We start from the raw sequence: 20280 nt of genomic DNA on the forward strand, positions 1-20280 counted from the left end.
CTCTGAGAATGTAAAGACTTTCTTAAGGGAGGCTTAGAGGGCTGTGGGGCAAGCACAGGCAGATGGGACTGGCTCACTGTGTACCATGATCAGCATGAATAGGTTGGGCTGAAGGGCCTATTTTCTTTCTGCAAGATTGCCCTGACTATGGCTAAGTTTGTCAAGTGCTGAACAATCCCACCAATTCCATTCCCTTGAAAATCTCTTTCCCTCTCATGTCCATCAATTCTCTTGCTACCCAATATATAGTAGTAAATTGCCAGCATGTCTCTGGTATGCGTGAGGAAACTGGAGCAACTGAACAAGACCCACACAATCAAAAGGAGAATGTACAAACTCCACTCAGTCCATTGATAGAATCCAAGTTGCAGGAGATGTGTAGCCACAGTACTACTGCCCTGCCACTATGTCACTTTTTGTCTGCTTTACTGATACATTCTGAGAGTTGTCATTCATTTTGCAGTACATATATTGGTTTTATAGAGTCAGAGATAAATACAGTATGGAACCAAGCCATTTTCCCACTCATCCATGCCAATTTCATTTGCCTGTGCTGACCCATATCCCTCTGAAACTCTCTATCAGTACATTTATCCAAAGTTTATTTGTCTAAATCTTTTTTTTGGGGGGGTTGGTTCTGTGCTTTTATTTAAAATTTTCTTGAAAGGTGACAAGAGAAATCCTAACTTTTTTAAAAAAGATGAATAACCCTCCCTGAAGCACTTCTGCTACAACTGATGAATTCCGATGACTACTCCAATTAATTTAGCGCCCTTTAAATATTTAAAGTCCCTTTATTTCAACAGTACTTGAGGAAGAAATAGAGGAAGTGATAAAATATGATACATGATTTCATTTGTTTCCATTTCTCAGAGATGAAGAGATCAGAGAGAAGTGTGGCGAGGATGCCGTCCATTATTTATCCTTTCAGCGTCACATCGTTGGGCTGCTGGTGGTCATTGGTATTCTCTCTGTGGGTATAATCTTGCCTGTGAACTTCTCAGGAGATCTGCTTGGTAAGTTCTTCACCTTGGTGATACTATACCTTAGTCATAGAGTTGTATTTGTAGAAACAGGCCGTTCGGCCCATAGCATGCTCTCTATACCAATCTCGCTTGCCTGCGTTAATTCTATAATCTCTCTGTGCTCTGATCATTCAGGCAGCTCATTCTAGAATCCAGCTATTATTTGTGAGAAATTTAGATTTCAGATCTCCTTTAATCCTCTTCTATCTTCCTTTAAACCTGTGTTCTCTAACTTTAGACGGCCCTACTATGGGAAATAAACACTGGTCATCTCCCTCATGCAGCTCAGAATTTTACATACCTCCTGTCATGTCACCCTTCAACCTCATCTCTCAAGGGAAACCAGACTCAGCCTGTCCATTCTCTCCAACCCAGGCAACCATAGTTTAAATACTTTAAACAATACTTTAAACCAATGTTTTGTTAAAGTGACTCCCTAATTTTAAAGCAGTGCATCTTATCAATCAGTGCAGAGGAGTATAGATTCATTTCATTTTGCTGACTTGAGCTTCATTGAGCTGGTCTCTTACTCCCCATGAAGAGCTAAAATAGAAGGCAGGTTGCTTTCAGCGATGTGAATAAAGGACAACAGCTAAGATTCAGTCATTTTTGGGCTAAAGCTAGAGAAGAGAACAAATGGTCAATTCAACTTTATACCGATTTGAGATAATGGCAAGGAAAGAAACTAAACTAAACCAAGCCTTGGGCTGTATGTTCTCACAAAGAAAGTGTAATGGGCCAAATTTAAACCACTGACTCAAGTAGCACCATTCAGCAGCCAGGTTACAGAAAGTAAAGTTTGGGCTGGATTCATGTAATTGAGCCTATTAGTTGAATACAATCTGAGCAATTCCTTGCTATACATTTTTTAATGTATTTAAATCATAATGGGTGGTAGATCTGATTTGGGTTCAAAACCTTGGTTACAATTGACCATTCTTTCTTTCTTTTCAAATCTTTTTATTGTTATGTTATACAGAAAAATAAAATGAGTACATTGAAGTAACAACACTTACAATGTCTCAAAAAAGACATTATCACAGAATTTTTTAAAATCTTTATGATAACAAAATTTGACCATTTGACCATTCATTATAGTTTTGGCTTTTTTTTTGCCCATTTGAGAGGCTTGAGAAGTAAGCTAATAATTAATGTAAATGAATGAGAGTAAAACTGCAGTGTTCTTCTAGGTTGTTGGCTACAATGACTGCTTACCTAGGAACATGGACCCAACCCCATGGTTTCCTCAATTAAGAAAGGATACATTTGGGCAAAAAAAATGCTGAGATCGGATAAGATTAGGTAAAATGGACTCCTGACCTCAAAATCTACCTCTTTATGATCTTACATTTTATTATTTGCATGCATTGCACTTTATTCGCATTCTGTTATTGTTTTACCTCAATGCACTGTGTAATGATTTGAACAGTATAAAGGACGAGCTTTTCACTGTATCTCAGTACATGTGACAATAATAAACCAATTACAATTCAAATTTAAAAGATAGTTCCATGGACTTTGAAGGGTGCAATTTGTAGCAGACCCAGAATGGCTGATTGCCAAGACCTGTGTCTGAATTAGTGAGTTAGCATCAAATAAAAACGAGCAAGTTGACCATTCTATCACTAATGCTTACTCATTCCCTTCTGGTAAGATGGCAGCACGTTCAATCACAGTAACTTCTATGGGGTCAACCAAAGGTGTTATTGGTTTTTTTTAAAGATCGTGGTGCTACCTGCATCAGAGAGGCATCAGAGGAGTCTCTGCATGAAGGCAGTGTGCATCTTAATAGCAAAAGACGGTCTTAGTGGCTTTTCTTGTAATTGGAAGACTCTTTCGGACGTTGTTAATGTGGAATGCTACAAGTCCGGTTCACTGATTATTGGCAGGCAGTTGGGGGAGTTGCATGGCCTCAGACATAAAGAGGATTCGGCCTCAAGCCGCAGTGTTGCCTGTTTACAACTGGCCAGGAGAGAGATGTCAGAGTCAGTGCATTCCACTAGAGATGGTCTGGTGCAGCGTCATGCTGAAGTTGGTGCTGTCCCCAGTGTTCGCTCAGCAGAAGACAAGCAGTCTACAGAATGGCCGCAACATTCATGGACTCAGGGTCTGGGACTATGTTTTTTTGTGTGACTGTATTTTGCTGATATCTTATGTGCTATATTTGCCTTGTGTGTGACTGTTGGTATTGTGTTTTTGCACGCTGGAGTAGCACTGTTTCATTTGGCTGTATTCATTGGTATTTGTGTATGGGCTGAATGACAATTAAACTTGAGCTTATGAACTCTATTGTTTTGTTTTCACTTGCATTTCTGTTGGCTCATCTTGCCATTGCCCTCTTACCTAATCCCCATAGTGCAAGTGTGTATGTAGAATGTACCAGTGGATTTGGCTGTAGACTTGAGTGATCTCAGTGAGCAAATAAAAGCACAAGTTTTGTCATAGACACGAGATTCTGCAGATGTTGGAAATCCAGAGCAACACACCCATCTATATAGATCATTTCAGTACAATAGTGCATTGAGGTTGTAAAAGGGATGCAAAGTGAAGTGTAACAGTTAGAGAAAGTGCAGCCAGACAAGAAGATACAAATCCATTATAAAATCGATTTGAAGTCAAAAGTCCATTTTGTCATACCAGGGAACCATTCACTTGACTCGTAACAGTAGGATAGAAGCTGTCCTTGAGCCTGGTGGCCATGCTTTCAGGCTTTTGTAACTTCTGCCTAATGGGAGGGGGAAGAAGAGAGAAAATACAGGAGCTAATTGGTATAGTTTGGGTGAGGAGAGGGTGTAGACTTTGTCAGAATTAAACAGTCTGTGCCTGAAATGATATATTGAGTAGAGGTAGAGTATGAAATGTCTCTGAGATACTGTCATGTAATAGAAACTAAGAACGATAAGCTTATAATGTTTCTGGTGACAACTTTTACTCTCGGAACGTGATGTAAACAATAAAATTCTGCTTCTTTCAGAAAATAATCCATACAGCTTTGGCCGGACAACTATAGCAAACCTGAATTCTAGGTAAGCGTCGTAGATTTAATGTTTCATGAGCATATGTAGTTCAGAGTCACAGTGTGCTAACTGGGCTGTTGAGTTTCATTGTCCTTGCCAACTTGTGCACTTTCCACAGGGAATTAACTGCCATTTTTTGAGTGATTTCCTAGGCTGATTATATCTACCACTTACTTCCCTCTTCGAAGCCTAGAGATCATCATAGAGTCATACAACACAGAAGCCGGATCTTTAGTTCCACTGGTCCGTGCTGACCAACATGCTCATCTAAGCTAACCCTTCTAAACCTTTCCTATTCATAGCAGAGTTTGTAATATTACCTGCCCTGCAAATTCACAAGCCTAGACTTGCACAAGAGGTTTCAATTCGTCCTTCTTTAAGCAGTTTGCTTGGGAAGGAATGAGAACACGCATAACATTTTTTTTTTAAAAACTCACTGTAAAGCAGTAACGTTTTCCTCATTATTATTAACACCAAGGAAAGGGACACCCAGTATAATAAAAATCTGGAATCTTCAGGAGTTTCCTGCAAACAAATTTCCATGCCTGTTGGATGTTACTCTGATTAATTGACCAATCCTTTTTTATTAAACTACCTTGTAATGTCTTAATACGTGAACCCTGTGTGTTAAAGGTAGAATGAGAGAAATCTGGGAGAAGTAAGATCACCAGCACCCCCCCCCCCACCCGATTCCCCACACTCCTTTCTAAACTCAACGGAGCTCCAAGAGGCATGGGATTGGGGCCTTGGTGAGTTGGATGCTGATCATCTGGGATTTCCATTTCCATACAGCTGAATAGCAGGTTATAGGTGTGTTACTGTAGTGGTGGGGGGGTGGGGAGGAGCTCCTCCCCATGAGATACGTTATAACTTAATGAGCTATTAACGTTGTTGGATCCAGTAATGGCCCTGCTCTCGTGTTAACTGTTGTCATTACTCAGGATCTGCGCAGCACAACTGGCAGGTTGTTTACAGACATTTTTAATTTCTCCATCTCCCAGTGTAGAATGCCCTCCTTCAAATTATCCACCATTGTCCCTGTACCAAAAAAGACCAAGGCATCCTGTCGCACTCACCTCAATAATAAGCAAATGCTTTGAGAGGGTGGTCAAGGATTACCTCTGCAGCTTGCTACCACCCAAACTGGACCCCCTACAATTCACCTACCGACACAACTTGCTCGACAGATGACAGAATAGCACCTGATCTACATAGCGTCCTTACACATCTGGAGAAGAAGGATGCTTATGTGAGAATGCTGTTCTTGGACTACAGTTCAGCATTCAACACCATAGTTCCATCCAGGCTTGACAAGAAGCTCAGAGACCTCGGCCTTAACCCTGCCTTGTGCAGCTGGATCCTGGGCCTCCTGGCAGATCGCCAGCAAGTTATAAGAGTGGGCTCCCTCACCTCCAACCCTCTGACTCTCAATACAGGAGTCCCGTCCTTTACTCCCTGTATACCCATGACTGTGTCGCTACCCACAGCTCCAATCTGCTAATTAAATTTGCTGACACCGCTACATTGATGGGCCTTATCTCAAATAATAATGCGGTGGCCTACAGGGAAGAGGTCATCTCTCTGACACAATGGTGTCAAGAAAACAGCCTCTCTCTCAATGTCACAAAAACAAAGGAGCTGGGTATGGAGTACAGGAGGAATGGTCATGGACTAACCCCTATTGACATCAATGGATCTGGGGTTGAGGGAGTTAAAAGCTTCAAGTTCCTAGGGACCTCATGTGGTCTGTACACACCAGCTGTGTGGTGAAAAAGGCACAACAGCGCCTCTTTCATCTCAGATGGTTGAGGAAGTTTGGCATGGGCCCCCAAATCTTAAGAACTTTCTACAGGGGCATAATTGAGAGCACCCTGACTGACTGCATCACTGCCTGGTATGGGAACTGTACCTCCCTTAATCACAGGACTCTGCAGAGAGTGGTGCGGACAGCTCAGCGCATCTGTAGTTGTGAACTTCCCATGATTCAGAACATATACAAGGACAGGTGTGTAAAAAGGGCCTGTAGGATCATTGGGGACCCAAGCCATCCCAACCATAATCTATTCCATCTGGGAAGCGGTACCGCAGCGTAAAAGCCAGGACCTACAGGCTCCAGGACAGCTGCTTCCACCAGGCCATCAGACTGATGAACTCAGGCTGACTTGACTGTACTCCATATTACATTGACTGTTCTATTTATTATAAATTATTATAAATTGCTATTATTGCACATTCCACATTTAGATGGAGACAACGTAAAGATATTTACTCCTTATATATGTGAAGAATGTAAGAAATAAAGTTGATTTGATTCAATTCATTTACCTGTTCCAGCCTTGACAATAAAACATTAGACATCTGTCCCAGCCACCTACTTCAGGTGCAACCTCCCAGCATTGATTTAAAATTGGGATCAGGGGTCAATTAAAGTGCAGAATGAACTGAAGCAGCTTGGGAAAGAGGCAGCCTGGTATTTGGGAGCAACAAATCAAAGTTCTATTTAAAATTTTTAAAAAATCAGTGAACATCCACAATGTCAAGGTGAGGATATGGATTTAAAAATGGCTTTGCTACGTTGACCCTTTCGGTTATTATGGATTTTGTTTTGAGTTTGAATGGTATTTCAATCTGTTTGTTTGGCATTGCTTGTACTCATCCCTGTAATCTATTTTGTTTTTTAATAAAGGAATAATTTGCTCTGGCTCCATACCGTCTTCTCTTTTCTGTATCTGCTTCTCACTGTCTTTAGCATGAGGCGACACACTTCAAAAATGCACTACAAAGAGGATGATTTGGTAAGTGTTGTGATGAGGTATTCTTGAAACCGTTGGACTTTTGCGATGGGCCAGTTGCTATTAGCCAATTGATTGAGATCTGGTTGGTCAAGTTCCGTTGCGCTATTAGTTTCTCCAGTACATTAAGAAATCAATAGCTGCAACTGAGCCTCCATTTGACAACTGAAGTCAATTGCCCAACTGTTCTGCTTCCTACAGTACCCAGTGCAAATCAAGGCGTGTCATTTAATTGAAAGGGCAGGTGTTGTTTATGGCTTGGGAAGGATCCAGGAGGAAATGCTGTCAGGCAAGTTCAGCAGAATTGCAAATAGACAATTTTTTTCCTGAAAATATTTGGTAAAAATAGAGGCTGAAAGTACAAGAAATTATAAACTAACCTGCTTCCTCCAGGCAGGCATTAGGTACAGATTCTTGTGGGTAGTCTAAATATGTGCTCAGCAGCACATCCTGCTGTCTAACTTGACACATAACAGGTTTGTAACAACACAAGGAGGCCCTCTTCCATTGTGTCCCATCAATCACTTTTCCCTTAGTCCTTCAACATACAGTATATATGTATCCCTCCCCTCTCTCTTTGCCATCTACCTACACTAAGAGGCAGACCACAGAGGCCTCTTAACCTATCAGCTGATGGAGTGTGGGAGGAAACCAGAACACCATTTGAAACCTACACATAAAGAACATGCCAGCTCCACACTGCATCTAAGATCAGAATCAAGCCCAAATCCTTGAAGTGCTACCATAGCATGTCCTCTCAAATTTATGAAATATAAAGTCCTGAACCTTCACTGGTTGGTTACAGACTCTGTGAGTTAATTGGAGCACTTTTCAAGAAATAACCTTGGGCTCTATTGTTGTTTCAAACATTTGAACATAATAAGCAGAAGCTGCAATATTTGGTTTCTTCCTGACCATAGCTTTATTATTTAAACTAAATATTAATATGTGTGACCATTGGACCGTACATCAACAATGGTATTGATTATGAGAGGCATGCATAGAGTAGACAGCCAGTAACATTTTCCCCAAGGTCAATGTGTCTAACACTAGAATGTATGCATTAAAGCTGAGAAGGGCGTAAGTTCAAAGGTGACCTTTACACAGAGGTGAGTGCCAGGAATGTTCTGCCAGAGGTAATAATGGAGGCAAGTATAACAGAGGTGTTTAAGAGGCTCTTAAGCACATGGATGTGCAGAGAATGGAGGGATATGAATGTTATGTATGCAGAAGAGATTAGTTGGAACATTGGAATATGTTTAGTTAGTTCAGCACAGTTTTGTAGATCAAGAGGTCTGTTCTTTTGGTGCACTGTTCTATGTTCTAAAATTGCAAATAATTACTCAGCCTGCCTCCCTTATGAACTCTTCATTTATGAAAAATGTCTAACTTCTGTTCTTTTCCTTCATCTAACACCAACAGTGATCATTTACAGTGTTTTTAATATGGAGTGATCATATTTGACCCTGATGCAAAAGGGCTAGCTGCATGAGACCATTTAAGTACCCCCTTTTTAGGAGACACAGTAAGTGATTTAGGGAGGAATTCCAGAGCCTAAAGCCTAGACAGCTGAAAACTGGAGGGCACCCACACCTCCAGAGGGCTGTAAATGTTTTAAGAATACGCAGTAATCTGATTCTCCCAGAGAAAGGAGATCCATGGTTTCACAATTGCCATTACAGTTTGTGATGAGCCACATCTAAATCAGAGGACAAAGAAATGTAGTTTTAAACTGCTGTTTGAAATGACCAATTGATTTGAAAAAATTGACATCTTAAGTGTCTGTTCTTTGTAGGTAAAACGCACTTTATTTATAAATGGATTATCAAAATATGCTGAACCTGAGAAAATAAAACAACATTTTCAGTAAGTACAATTTCAGCTGTGTTACTACTGATGAGCTTAAGTGATAGATGAAATGTTTTATGAAAATCCATACATACGTGAAAGGCATTGCCCACAGCTACCTTCTCTGTCTCATCGTACAAAAATAATCTGATCAAACTTGATGTGACCTTTGATATAGGTGTAAGTCATTCGATGCAGCCGTTCATTTTCTCAGGTTGATTCAGTCTAAAAGATTTCCCAATCAAATGGAAATGAATGAGAGACTGAACTAATTATTTTAGTTCATGAATCAGGAGTGTAAAAGTTGGTGCAGATAGTTGGTTTGAAATTTAAAACAATAAATTGGACAGTGATCTTTGCCTTAGATGATTTGATGCTGTGTATATTTCAGGGAAGCTTACCCAAACTGTCCAGTTTATGAAGTCCGTCTCTGTTATAATGTGGCAAGGCTAATGCGTCTCAATGCAGACCGGTAAGTGACTTATCATCTTTCTCTTCTGATTGTACAGTAGTTAATTCTCTACCTCGCTCTTATATTAATTACTATTTGATATGTTTATTCAAACTATAAACTTGTTGGTTTCTGAAGGTATATTTAAATACCTGTTACTTTGTATTGTGCCAGATCACATGCAGCCATTTTAGTTAATCTAACAACATCCACTTGGTGGCCGTGGTATCCTGGCACCTTGCTTTACACTCAGGATGCATGCTGTGGAGTGGGAGCACTAATGGCATGAGGGCTAAAGGGGGTTACTGTGTGGAGAGAGGTTACCTACTTAGGGCTGCTGTTAGGCATTATGGTCAGCAATGCAGCCATTTGGTAAAGAAACACAGGACTCAAGATTGGACCCTGGGCAGCACTGAGTGTGGACCATTTTTGGAATTGACAGCACCCAGTTATTTTGTCAATAGGCTATCCGGATCCAACAGAGTCTCTGATCACCACTTGTTGGTTGTGATGGTATCTGCCAACTCCTCTACATGGCTGCACAGCTCTTCTCAGCCTGGAGATTCCTCTGCAGTGACATGTTCAACAATATTTACTGTCTTTTGAGAGTGTGTTTCAGCAAAGTATTCCTAAGAAAGAGCTATAAAGCAAAACAGAGGATGAGACAAGATCTATTGTCACATAAAACAGGAGGAGATTGGAGAGACCAATGGGATGGGCAGTCTGTCAACAAAGAACAGCTGCTGCTAGTCCCCAGCAGTGCCTGAATTCATTCTACCAAGCGATTAAGCCCACCTAACACTGTCTCATGGCCAGCCTTTCATTGCTTCTGGAGCACATTTTTAAAGTACAGTGGGGGTAATTATGTGTTTGAACTTGAAGTGCACAGTAACAAGCCAGTGTTCTGTGTGGTATCAGGGCCCATGATGGGCCATGCAAAAGAACACAGAAGCCATGTAGAAGAGGCAGAAGGAAGACGCCCCCTCACAAACTTACCCGCCTATCCTCTGGAAATTCCCACATTGTCTTCATTAGCTACCTGAGAAGCTAAAAGGTCAGAATTGAAGCAAGTCATCCTTAAACCAAATAAGAATAAGAAATCTGATGTAATCTGTTGCTTTAGGTGCAAGTCATTAATGCCATTTCTGAATAGTTCCAGGTTTAAGGAAACATCTTGTGTAGCAGACCTTGTAGTTTACATGTCTAATCGATCAAGTAAAAATCTTGCTGAACCATAGTGTTTGTAAATGCCATCAAATTTCCAAATGTGAATGAACCCATTTAATACAAAGGTTCAATTGTATTATGTATTTTGCCATGTTAGATGTGGGGGCCTTGAGTCTTAAAACTGTGCCGTTTGGATTGAGAAGTGCCAGCCATTTTGTCAGGGACATCCAGCATTTCCAAGCAAGCTTTGTCAGATCTTGTTATGCAGTAATAGCTTCAAAGTGAATTGATTGTTTCCTTTCCTTGAAAGATAGTTGGCTTTTTACCACTCTATAACCACTTTCTTGGAAATGGAATGCCAACCACCTGCTTCTTATAATGACTTTCCCAGCTTGCATGGTGGAATTTGAACTCTGCCTTGGTGACCAGTCCAGCATATTTATTTTTTGTGCGGGTCCCATGCCTCAGAAGGTTTACTCTGCTTCTGTGGAGTAAATTCAAAGAATTGTAGATCCCATTGTATTTTACAGCGAGGGTTAGCAGTTGATGTTAATGTTGCAAATATTCTAAGTTATAGTGATGTGTCCTACTATGCCATTGTACGTACACTCTCACTTTATTCATTTTATTTGTTCTACTCTGCACTTCAGGAGAAAAGCTGAGCGTAGCAGAGTGTACTATTCTAAAGAGGAAACACCAGTCATGATTAATCCCAAGCCCTGTGGACAACTGTGCTGTTGTGTTGTCAAAGGCTGCGAGCAGGTAGGTGAACTAGTTTTGACAAGAAGCCAGTTCTTATTGAACAGATGTATTTTGAGAAGGATCTCAGTCGTACCCTACAAGAAAATGGGCTGGTGCTGGCATTAGGCAAGAGTCAATAACTACTTTGTAAATATGCTAGAGAGGGGCACACAAGACTGCAGATGCTAGAATTTGGAATAGCAAACAATGTACTGGAAGGACTCAGCGGGGCAAGCAGCATTGTGGGGGGGGGGGGGGGGGAATTGTCCTAACCCTTTCCTCACACAGGTGCTGCTTGACCTTCTGAATTCCTCCAGTACATTATTTGTTGCTTGTAAACATTCTTTCTCTGCAAACTCTTCTAGAAAGACTGGCCTCATGTTGCATCAGTATAGAGTGTGATCCTGTTGCCATGTGGAAGAGAAAGCAACCAGGTTTGAGATACCTCTCAAAAATTGTTAAAAGTTATTCTGTCCCGAGCCTTGTGGCCCATCAGACTGGTGCTTATGCTGGTTTCTGTGGCGTGAAGCGACTGAGAGTACGAGTTTGAAAATGCCAGTTTTGCGTAAGAATGACAGGCGTCCACACCAGGCGTTTTTGAAAATACCTTCATCTACATTAAAACGAATATTTGGGTGAATCTCCTCCTACTGGGCATGCGCAGGACACATCTACAGAAAACAAGCGAAGAGGAAGCAGTATACTTGGTGCGCGTTTGTCCAGTTACAGACTAGAAAAACTTAAAAGGAAATTGCCAAACAAAAGACTTGGTGCACATTTGTCCAGAAACATTTCCTACGGCCATAGTCTCTTCACCAATGAAAGGGACAACAGCTACAACTAAATGCAATAAGGCTTGTTACTGGGCAAAAGTGAAATTTGCTGTTACTTCATTTGTTCGCCTTTACTTTTGCCATGTCTTTGTGTATTATTTTGCTGTATTTAACATGTGCAATGAAACAAGTTACTGGGCAAAAGTGACAATTGCACCTATTGAATGTTTGCACAAGCAATACATTAATGAGGCACCTTGTTAAATGTATAAAACATGTCTGCATCAGTGTTATCTTGTATTTCCATGCAATGTTACACTAGGCTGTTACACATCTATTGTCAGATATTGTTCTGGTGTTGGCGGTTGCGTTCAAGAAAACAATGAAATGCCGCGCTGTCGCCACCATTTGTTCCGGCACGTCATGACAGCGGTTTTAAAAATAGCCGGTTACCCCGTACACACTACGCCGGATATTAGGAGTTTTCAGATTTATTCGCTCTGAAGAGCGTTTCTGAAAATCTCCATTTTCAGGGGAGGAAAACGCCGTTTCATTGTGGACGGAGGGTCAAAACGAAGAGAAAAAGTTTTGGTTGCAGATTTATCTGGTCTAGTGTGGACGTAGCCTGAATTACGTGTAATCCCTGCTGCTCATTTTCACTGTCGATAACCTTAGTGAGATAGGAGACCTTGGTGTTCTTAGTATGAATTAATGGCATTACCAATATGTGAATGCAAAGCCAATGAGCTTACCTTCAGCAAAGTATTTAGGAACTTGTTTCCAACAGTAATTTCTTGTCTATAGTTAAGGCAAACATTTTCTTTCTACAGGAAAATGCAGTGGAATATTACACCAAATTGGAACAGAAACTTAATGAGGAATACACAAAAGAGAGGGGAAAAGTGTATGAGAAGCCACTTGGCATGGCTTTTGTAACATTCCATGATGAAGCAGCAGCAGCTCGGTGAGTCAGTCTTATAAATCCTGAACTTCATGAATGTGCACAGCCTATCTTTGCATCTGTAGGGACATTCTGGATATTTTGCAAATCTGAGCTGTTCAAATGTAGATGTCTGATGGAAACAAATGATAGCGCGTGGCAAGAATAATTAAACCATAACACACAGGAGCAAAATTAGCTCATTTTCGCAAATTAGCAAAATTTGGCCCAGTGAGTCTGCTCTGCTATTCCAACATAGCTGATTTATTATTCCTCTCATCCCCATTCTCCTGCCTTCACCCCATAACCTTTTTTATTTTACAATGCAACAACAAAAAAACAGTTAAAAAAGAGGTTTATACAGTGCAAAACAACCATATCAAATGTACAGCTCTTAACAGTTAAGGAAAAGCTCCCATAGTAGAATTGTATGAAGTTAGTTACCACCCCACCCTCCCACTACCCAACTCCAAGCCAGCCTTACGATATATAGAAAAGTTAATCAGAACTTTTATCACCACAGAGCTGTATTTATAAAAAGAAAGTATATTGCCTACTACCTGAGCTATAATATGTTTACACATCAACAAAAGACCATGTCTTAACTGAAAGAAGCTGGAAGTAAGGAATTTAAATGCAAAAGGGAAACAAAAGGAGGGATAAACCCTTAATCTAAACAGGAATTATGAAAATATTCAAGAAAAGGTCCCCACACCCTTTGGAACTTTGTCTGAATTAAGAAGTGAATAATGAATCTTTTCAAGGTCTAAGCAGGGCGTAATGTCTCTGAGCCATTGAGCATGAGTGGGTGGGGCAACATCTCTCCACTTAAGAAGGACTGCACATCTGGCCAAAAGAGAGGCAAAAGACAATATACGATGTTTAGTCAGACTCAGATGCGTGTCAACTTCTCCTGAGGTGCCAAAAAGAGCAATCGGGGTTAGGTTCCAAATAGCAATTAAGTATATGGGATAAAGTTAAAAAGACATCTCTCCAGAATTTCTCCAAGCTAGGACAAGCCCAGTACATATGAATAAGGGAAGCCTTGCCCCCTTTACACTTGTCACAACAGGGACTAATATCAGGATAGAACCGCGATAATTCAGTTTTAGACATATGAGCCCTGGGTACAACCTTGAACTGTAAAAGCCAGTGGCGAGCACATAAAGAAGTTGAATTAACTGACTTGAGAATTGAATCCCAAACTTCGTCGGACTGAGGAAAATTTAAATCATGCTTCCAAGCAATTTTAATTTTGTCAAAGGGGGCTCGCTTCAAAATCACTAACATATCTCAAATAGATATTAAACCTTTACCTGATGGGTTCATACGAAGAAACAAGTCCACAACATTTTTATTAGGTACCTCAGAAAAGTTTGGTATTAAAGGGTTGATAAAATGTCTAATTTGGAGATATCTGAAGAAATGAGTGTTGGGTAGGTTGAACTTTACAGACAGTTATTCAAAAGCTGCAAAGCGATTGTCTATGAAAAGATCTTCAAAGCACCTAATGCCGTTTCTGTGGCGGTCTTGAAATGTGAATTCCTGCATAGAAGGCTGAAAAGGATGATTATGTAGAATAGGACTAGAGAGAGAGAAACCGTGAAGACCATTATATTTTCAAAACTGAGCCCATATTCTCAAGTTTGTCTGATGACAGGATTAAAAATTGATTTAGGCAGATGGCAAGGAAGTGCGGATCCAAGAAGTGTGGGAATGGAGAGATTCTTATAAGAGTTCAACTCCATTGCCACCCATGCTGGGCAGTTAGACTGATTATAAAAGTAAGACCAAAAGATAAGACAACGTATGTTGGCTGCGCAGTAACATAAACGAAAATTGGACAAGGCCATACCACCTACCCTTTTAGGTTTTTGAAGGTGAGTTTTATTTAGTCTAGGACGTTTGCCCTTCCATAGATAGGACAAAATAATTGAATCTAACAAGTCAAAAAAAGCTTTAGAAATAAAAATCGGTAAAGATTGAAATAAGTATAAAAATTTAGGAAGGATGTACATTTTAACAACATTAATTCAACCTATCAGAGACATAGACGGACTCTGTTTTGTATGATTTAAAAGATTAGATAAATTTTCTCCAAAAAGACACTTATAGTTCCTTGTTACTGTAATGCCAAGGTAAGTAAATTGATTATTTACTTCTTTAAAAGGGAGGTTATGAAATTCTAATATTTGTGCTTCTCTGTTTATTGGAAAGAGTTCACTCTTATGTAAATTAAGTTTGTATCCAGAAAGCTGGCTAAATTTGTTAAGAAGTGAAAACATTGGGGATAAGAAGGTAGTCAGATTTGATATAAAAAGCAAAAAATCATCAGCATAAAGAGAGACTTCGTGCTCAACACCCACCCCCCCCAATTCAGCACAGCTACGAAACGCAATCGCCAATGGCTCTATAGCCAGATCAAAAAGTAAGGGACTTAAAGGACACCCTTGCCGGGTGCCACGTTTAAGATTGAAAGGTTGGGATTGCTGAGAGTTGGTCAAGTCAGAAACAGTGAGGTGCGAATATAACAATTTAATCTATGTAATAAAACTTTGTCCAAAATCAAATTTTTCTGAAACCGAGAAAAGATAATACCACTCCACACGATCAAACGCTTTCTCCGCGTCTAGAGAAATGACACATTCAGGAATCCCAGCTGAAGGTAAGTATAAGATATTAAATAAACAACGTATATTAAAAAAGAGGAGACTATTTTTAATAAAACCAGTTTGGTCTACAGAAATAATTAAGGGTAGAATGTTCTCCAATCTGCGGGCCAAAACTTTAGCCAAAATTTTAACATCAACATTTAGCAAGGAAATCGGCCTATGCAAAGAACACACTGATGGATCTTTGCCGTTTTTCGCTAAAAGAATGATACATGCCTCATTAAATGAATCTGGTAACTTGGTTAAACGAGTCGGATAAAACTAAAATTAGTTCAGGCGAAAGCAGTGAGGAAAATGATTTATAGGATTCTACAGAGAACCCATCAGGTCAGGAGATTTACCAGACTGCAATACAGAAATAGCTGAGGATATTTACTCTAATGATAATAGCTCATTCAGTTTTGCTTTGAGATCAGGAGAAAGCATAGGAATATTTAAACTATTTTAAAAATGCTCGACAGAAATATTATCATTTAAAGATTCAGGTGTAGAGTCGAGGATAGTAATTCTTGAATGTGTCATTAATTTCAGAATGATTCAAGGTAATATTCCCATTTCCCCTTCTTTTTCAATTTTTTAAATTGAGTTTCAAATTGATAAGCATAACAACGATAATGATACAAAGAGATCGAGATTACATTAATAACAGTTAACTGAGGCTGTCTGCAAGAAGGGTCAGAGCCGTCTCTATTTCCTGAGGAGACTGAGGTCCTTTAACATCTGCCGGATGATGCTGAGGATGTTCTACGAGTCTGTGGTGGCCAGTGCCATCATGTTTGCTGTTGTGTGCTGGGGCAGCAGGCTGAGGGTAGCAGACGCCAACAGAATCAACAAACTTATGCGTAAGGCCAGTGATGTTGTGGGGATGGAACTGGACTCTCTCACAGCGGTGTCTGAAAAGAGGATGCTGTCTAAGTTGCATGCCATCTTGGTCAATGTCTCCCATCCACTACATAATGTACTGGGTGGGCACAGGAGTATATTCAGCCAGAGACTCATTGCTGCAAGATGCAACACAGAGCATCATAGGAAGTCATTCCTGCCTGTGGCCATCAAACTTTACAACTCCTCCCTTGGAGGGTCAGACACCCTGTGCCGATAGGCTGGTCCTGAATTTATTTCATAATTTACTGGCATAATTTACATATTACTATTTAACTATTTATGGTTCTATTACTATTTATTATTTATGGTGGCAACTGTAACGAAAACCAATTTCCCCTGGGATCAATAAAGTATGACTATATACAGACACAGACTCCAAGTAACATATTTAATTTAAACCTCCCAATCTCTTAATAACTGAACATGAAAAAGATTCAAAATAAAGTTTTTACCCCTTACACTAAAAAAAAACAAAACAAAACAAAGACTAGGTTGCCATATTTCATCGGTTAAGATCATTGTTTGTCATTAACTCCGCTCCTCTATACACAAACAAAAAGTTATTAAAAAGGATTCAGAAAAGGTATATTCCAGTTTCCCATTCGAATGTTTGTAATATGTTGTTTAGCTCTAGAGCGTCTTAGTTGGTTAACTAAAAATTTACCAGATTTATCACCATGGGTATAAAATTGGCTCTTACTTTCCAAAGATTGGTATTTAATTGGGTGAGTAGAAATAAGGTTAAACTTAGTTTGAAGTTCCACTCATTTCTTATACAACTCTGGATTTTTGGTCTGAGCATATAGTTGGTCTGTTGTTTTAATTTGATTGACCAGATCTAATCGCTCTTTATGGGTCTTTCTTTTCAAATTCACAGTACATGAAATTATTTCACCCCTTAGATATGCTTTCATAGCATCCCAAACAACCTGACTTGAGGTTTCAGATGACATGTTAGTATTTTTTTTAAAAAAGTTATCTGGTCCTTCATAAATTTTACAAAATCATTATCTGACAACAGGGTTGGATTAAAACGCCAATGCTTATTCATTTGGGGGAAACCAGGATGAATTATAGACAGGGTGACTGGGGCGTGATCTGAAATCAATATACTCTGATAGTCACGAGCGAACAGATGGAATCAGCTGATTATCAATTAAAAAATAATCAATTCTAGTGAAAGTGAGATGGACATGTGGAAAAAAAAAAGAGTAGTCTCTCTCATTTGGATGGAGAAAATGCCATACATCAGAGATACCATAAATGGAAAGGAAAGACTGAATTGATAAAGCAGATTTACTTGGTAGTCTAGGAACAGGATAATCGATCCAAAACTGGATCTAACCAACAATTAAAATCGCCACCCAATATGAGAGAATATGGACTCAGCTCAGGCAATAAAGAGAAAAAAACGATCAAAAAGCTCCACATCATCCGAATTGGGAGCATATAAATTAGTCAAGACTACCAATGTGTTATATAATTTCCCCGAGACAATAATAAAATGACCATTTGTATGAGATACTTTGTTATGAAGCTCAAAGGGAATATTTTGATTTATAAGAATTGAGACCCCCCCCCCCCCCCGGCATTAGTGTGAAAAGTAGAATGGAAGTGCTGCCCCACCCATCTTGACATGAGACGAGAGTTATCAGAACTGCGAGTATGTTTCTTGCAAAAAAGCAGTTGCTGTGTTAAGCTGTTTAAGGTGTGAAAACACCTTCCTTCTTTTAAGAGGATGGTTCAATCCCTCAACGTTCCAGCTTACAAAATTTAACAGACTAACCATTGTCCTTAAAAAAAAAGATAGAGGATAGTAGGCAAAAGCATTATCAGAAATTCGTGTAACAGCTCTGGGGCAAAAGTATAAGACTAGAAAAACAGGACAGAAATATATCCTGAATAGTACAAATATCTAAAGGTTCTATAAATAATATTGGCGTTAGAGTTCCCTGCCCACCCCCGCACCCCACGGCAAGAGAGCTACCGAAGAGCAGCAGCAAGCTCTTCAAAAAAAAGTTACCCCATAACCCAACTTCCTGTCTTTCTGTCTCTGTCTCTGGAGACAGCTTATCCACTGATGTCTACTATAAGCCTACTGACTCTCACAGCTATCTGGACTATTCCTCTTCTCACCCTGTCTCTTGCAAAAACGCCATCCCCTTCTCGCAATTCCTCCGTCTCCGCCGCATCTGCACTCAGGATGAAGCTTTTCATTCTAGGACGAGGGAGATGTCTTCCTTTTTTAAAGAAAGGGGCTTCCCTTCCTCCACTATCAACTCTGCTCTTAAACGCATCTCCCCCATTTCACGTACATCTGCTCTCACTCCATCCTCTCGCCACCCCACTAGGAATAGGGTTCCCCTGGTCCTCACCTACCACCCCACCAGCCTCCGGGTCCGACATATTATCCTCTGTAACTTCCGCCGCCTCCAACGGGATCCCACCACTAAGCACATCTTTCCCTCCCCCCCTCTCTCTGCATTCCGCAGGGATCGCTCCCTACGCAACTCCCTTGTCCATTCGTACCCCCCATCCCTCCTCACTGATCTCCCTCCTGGCACTTATCCACTTATCTGTGTAAGTGGAACAAGTGCTACACATGCCCTTACACTTCCTCCCTTACCACCATTCAGGGCCCCAAACAGTCCTTCCAGGTGAGGTAACACTTCACCTGTGAGTCGGCTGGGGTGATATACTGCGTCCGGTGCTCGTGATGTGGCCTTTTATATATTGGCGAGACCCGACGCAGACTGGGAGACCGCTTTGCTGAACATCTACGCTCTGTCCGCCAGAGAAAGTAGGATCTCCCAGTGGCCACACATTTTAATTCCACATCCCATTCCCATTCTGACATGTCTATCCACGGCCTCCTCTACTGTAAAGATGAAACCACATTCAGGTTGGAGGAACAACACCTTATATTCCGTCTGGGTAGCCTCCAACCTGATGGCATGAACATTGACTTCTCTAACTTCCGCTAATGCCCCACCTCCCCCTCGTACCCCATCTGTTACTTATTTTTATACACACATTCTTTCTCTCACTCTCCTTTTTCTCCCTCTGTCCCTCTGACTATACCTCTTGCCCATCCTCTGGGTCCCCCCCCCCCTTGTCTTTCTTCCCGGACCTCCTGTCCCGTGATCCTCTCATATCCCTTTTGTCAATCACCTGTCCAGCTCTTGGCTCCATCCCTCCCCCTCCTGTCTTCTCCTATCATTTTGGATCTCCCCCTCCCCCTCCAACTTTCAAATCCCTTACTCACTCTTCCTTCAGTTAGTCCTGATGAAGGGTCTCGGCCTGAAACGTCGACTGTATCTCTTCCTAGAGATGCTGCCTGGCCTGCTGCGTTCACCAGCAACTTTGATGTGTGTTGCTTGAATTTCCAGCATCTGCAGAATTCCTGTTGTTTCCTGTCTTTTAACATTGTCATTAGCTCCATCTTATTATCAATTTAAAAAACAGAAAACTTTTAGCACTACAAACTAAAGTTATACATAGTGAAAAGAAAAACAATTCGACCACAATTTGTTAAGCTTAACTCAAGGTAATAATCCAAAAAACAGATATGAACTAGTATTTAAGAAAAAATATAAAAACAAATAAACAGACTTTACCCAGCGACCTACCCACGAGAAACTATGGAAAAAAATTTACTGACTTACGAAAGAAAGATCGGGAAAAAGAGAGGAGAGAAAAAAATGTACTTCTCCACCAGTGTAAGTAATCAAACTGAATCTGAGGGACTCAAAGTAACAGGGAGGTTGTCGATAAATTTCTGAGCTTCTGTAGCCGAGTTAAACCACTTTTTGCCTCCACTAGTAAGAGATATTTGGAGGTGAGCTGGAAATCGAAGGGAAGGCCTGAATCCGCGATTATATAGTTCTTTCATGACTCCTTTATACTCAGCTCACAGACTCAGAACTTGGGGAGCATAATCCTCGACAACACGAATTGATTGACCCTTGT

At 40.5% G+C, this 20280-nt stretch overlaps 1 protein-coding gene across 4 annotated transcripts in view; it reads left to right on the forward strand.

The window, feature by feature from the left end:
- LOC140190969 (CSC1-like protein 2) overlaps nt 1-20280 on the forward strand; it is a 205201-nt gene that overhangs the window by 117254 nt on the left and 67667 nt on the right. For all 4 annotated transcript variants that reach the window (XM_072247993.1, XM_072247986.1, XM_072248012.1 and 1 more), the window contains exons 7-13: nt 874-1016; nt 4000-4051; nt 6729-6837; nt 8630-8700; nt 9074-9154; nt 10951-11062; nt 12645-12778. In XM_072247993.1, the coding sequence (XP_072104094.1) occupies nt 874-1016; nt 4000-4051; nt 6729-6837; nt 8630-8700; nt 9074-9154; nt 10951-11062; nt 12645-12778 (702 nt within the window). The remainder of the gene's footprint in view (nt 1-873; nt 1017-3999; nt 4052-6728; nt 6838-8629; nt 8701-9073; nt 9155-10950; nt 11063-12644; nt 12779-20280) is intronic.

The sequence above is a fragment of the Mobula birostris genome, chromosome 2 (genome assembly GCF_030028105.1).
Source record: "Mobula birostris isolate sMobBir1 chromosome 2, sMobBir1.hap1, whole genome shotgun sequence".
Taxonomy (NCBI): Eukaryota; Metazoa; Chordata; class Chondrichthyes; order Myliobatiformes; family Myliobatidae; genus Mobula; species Mobula birostris.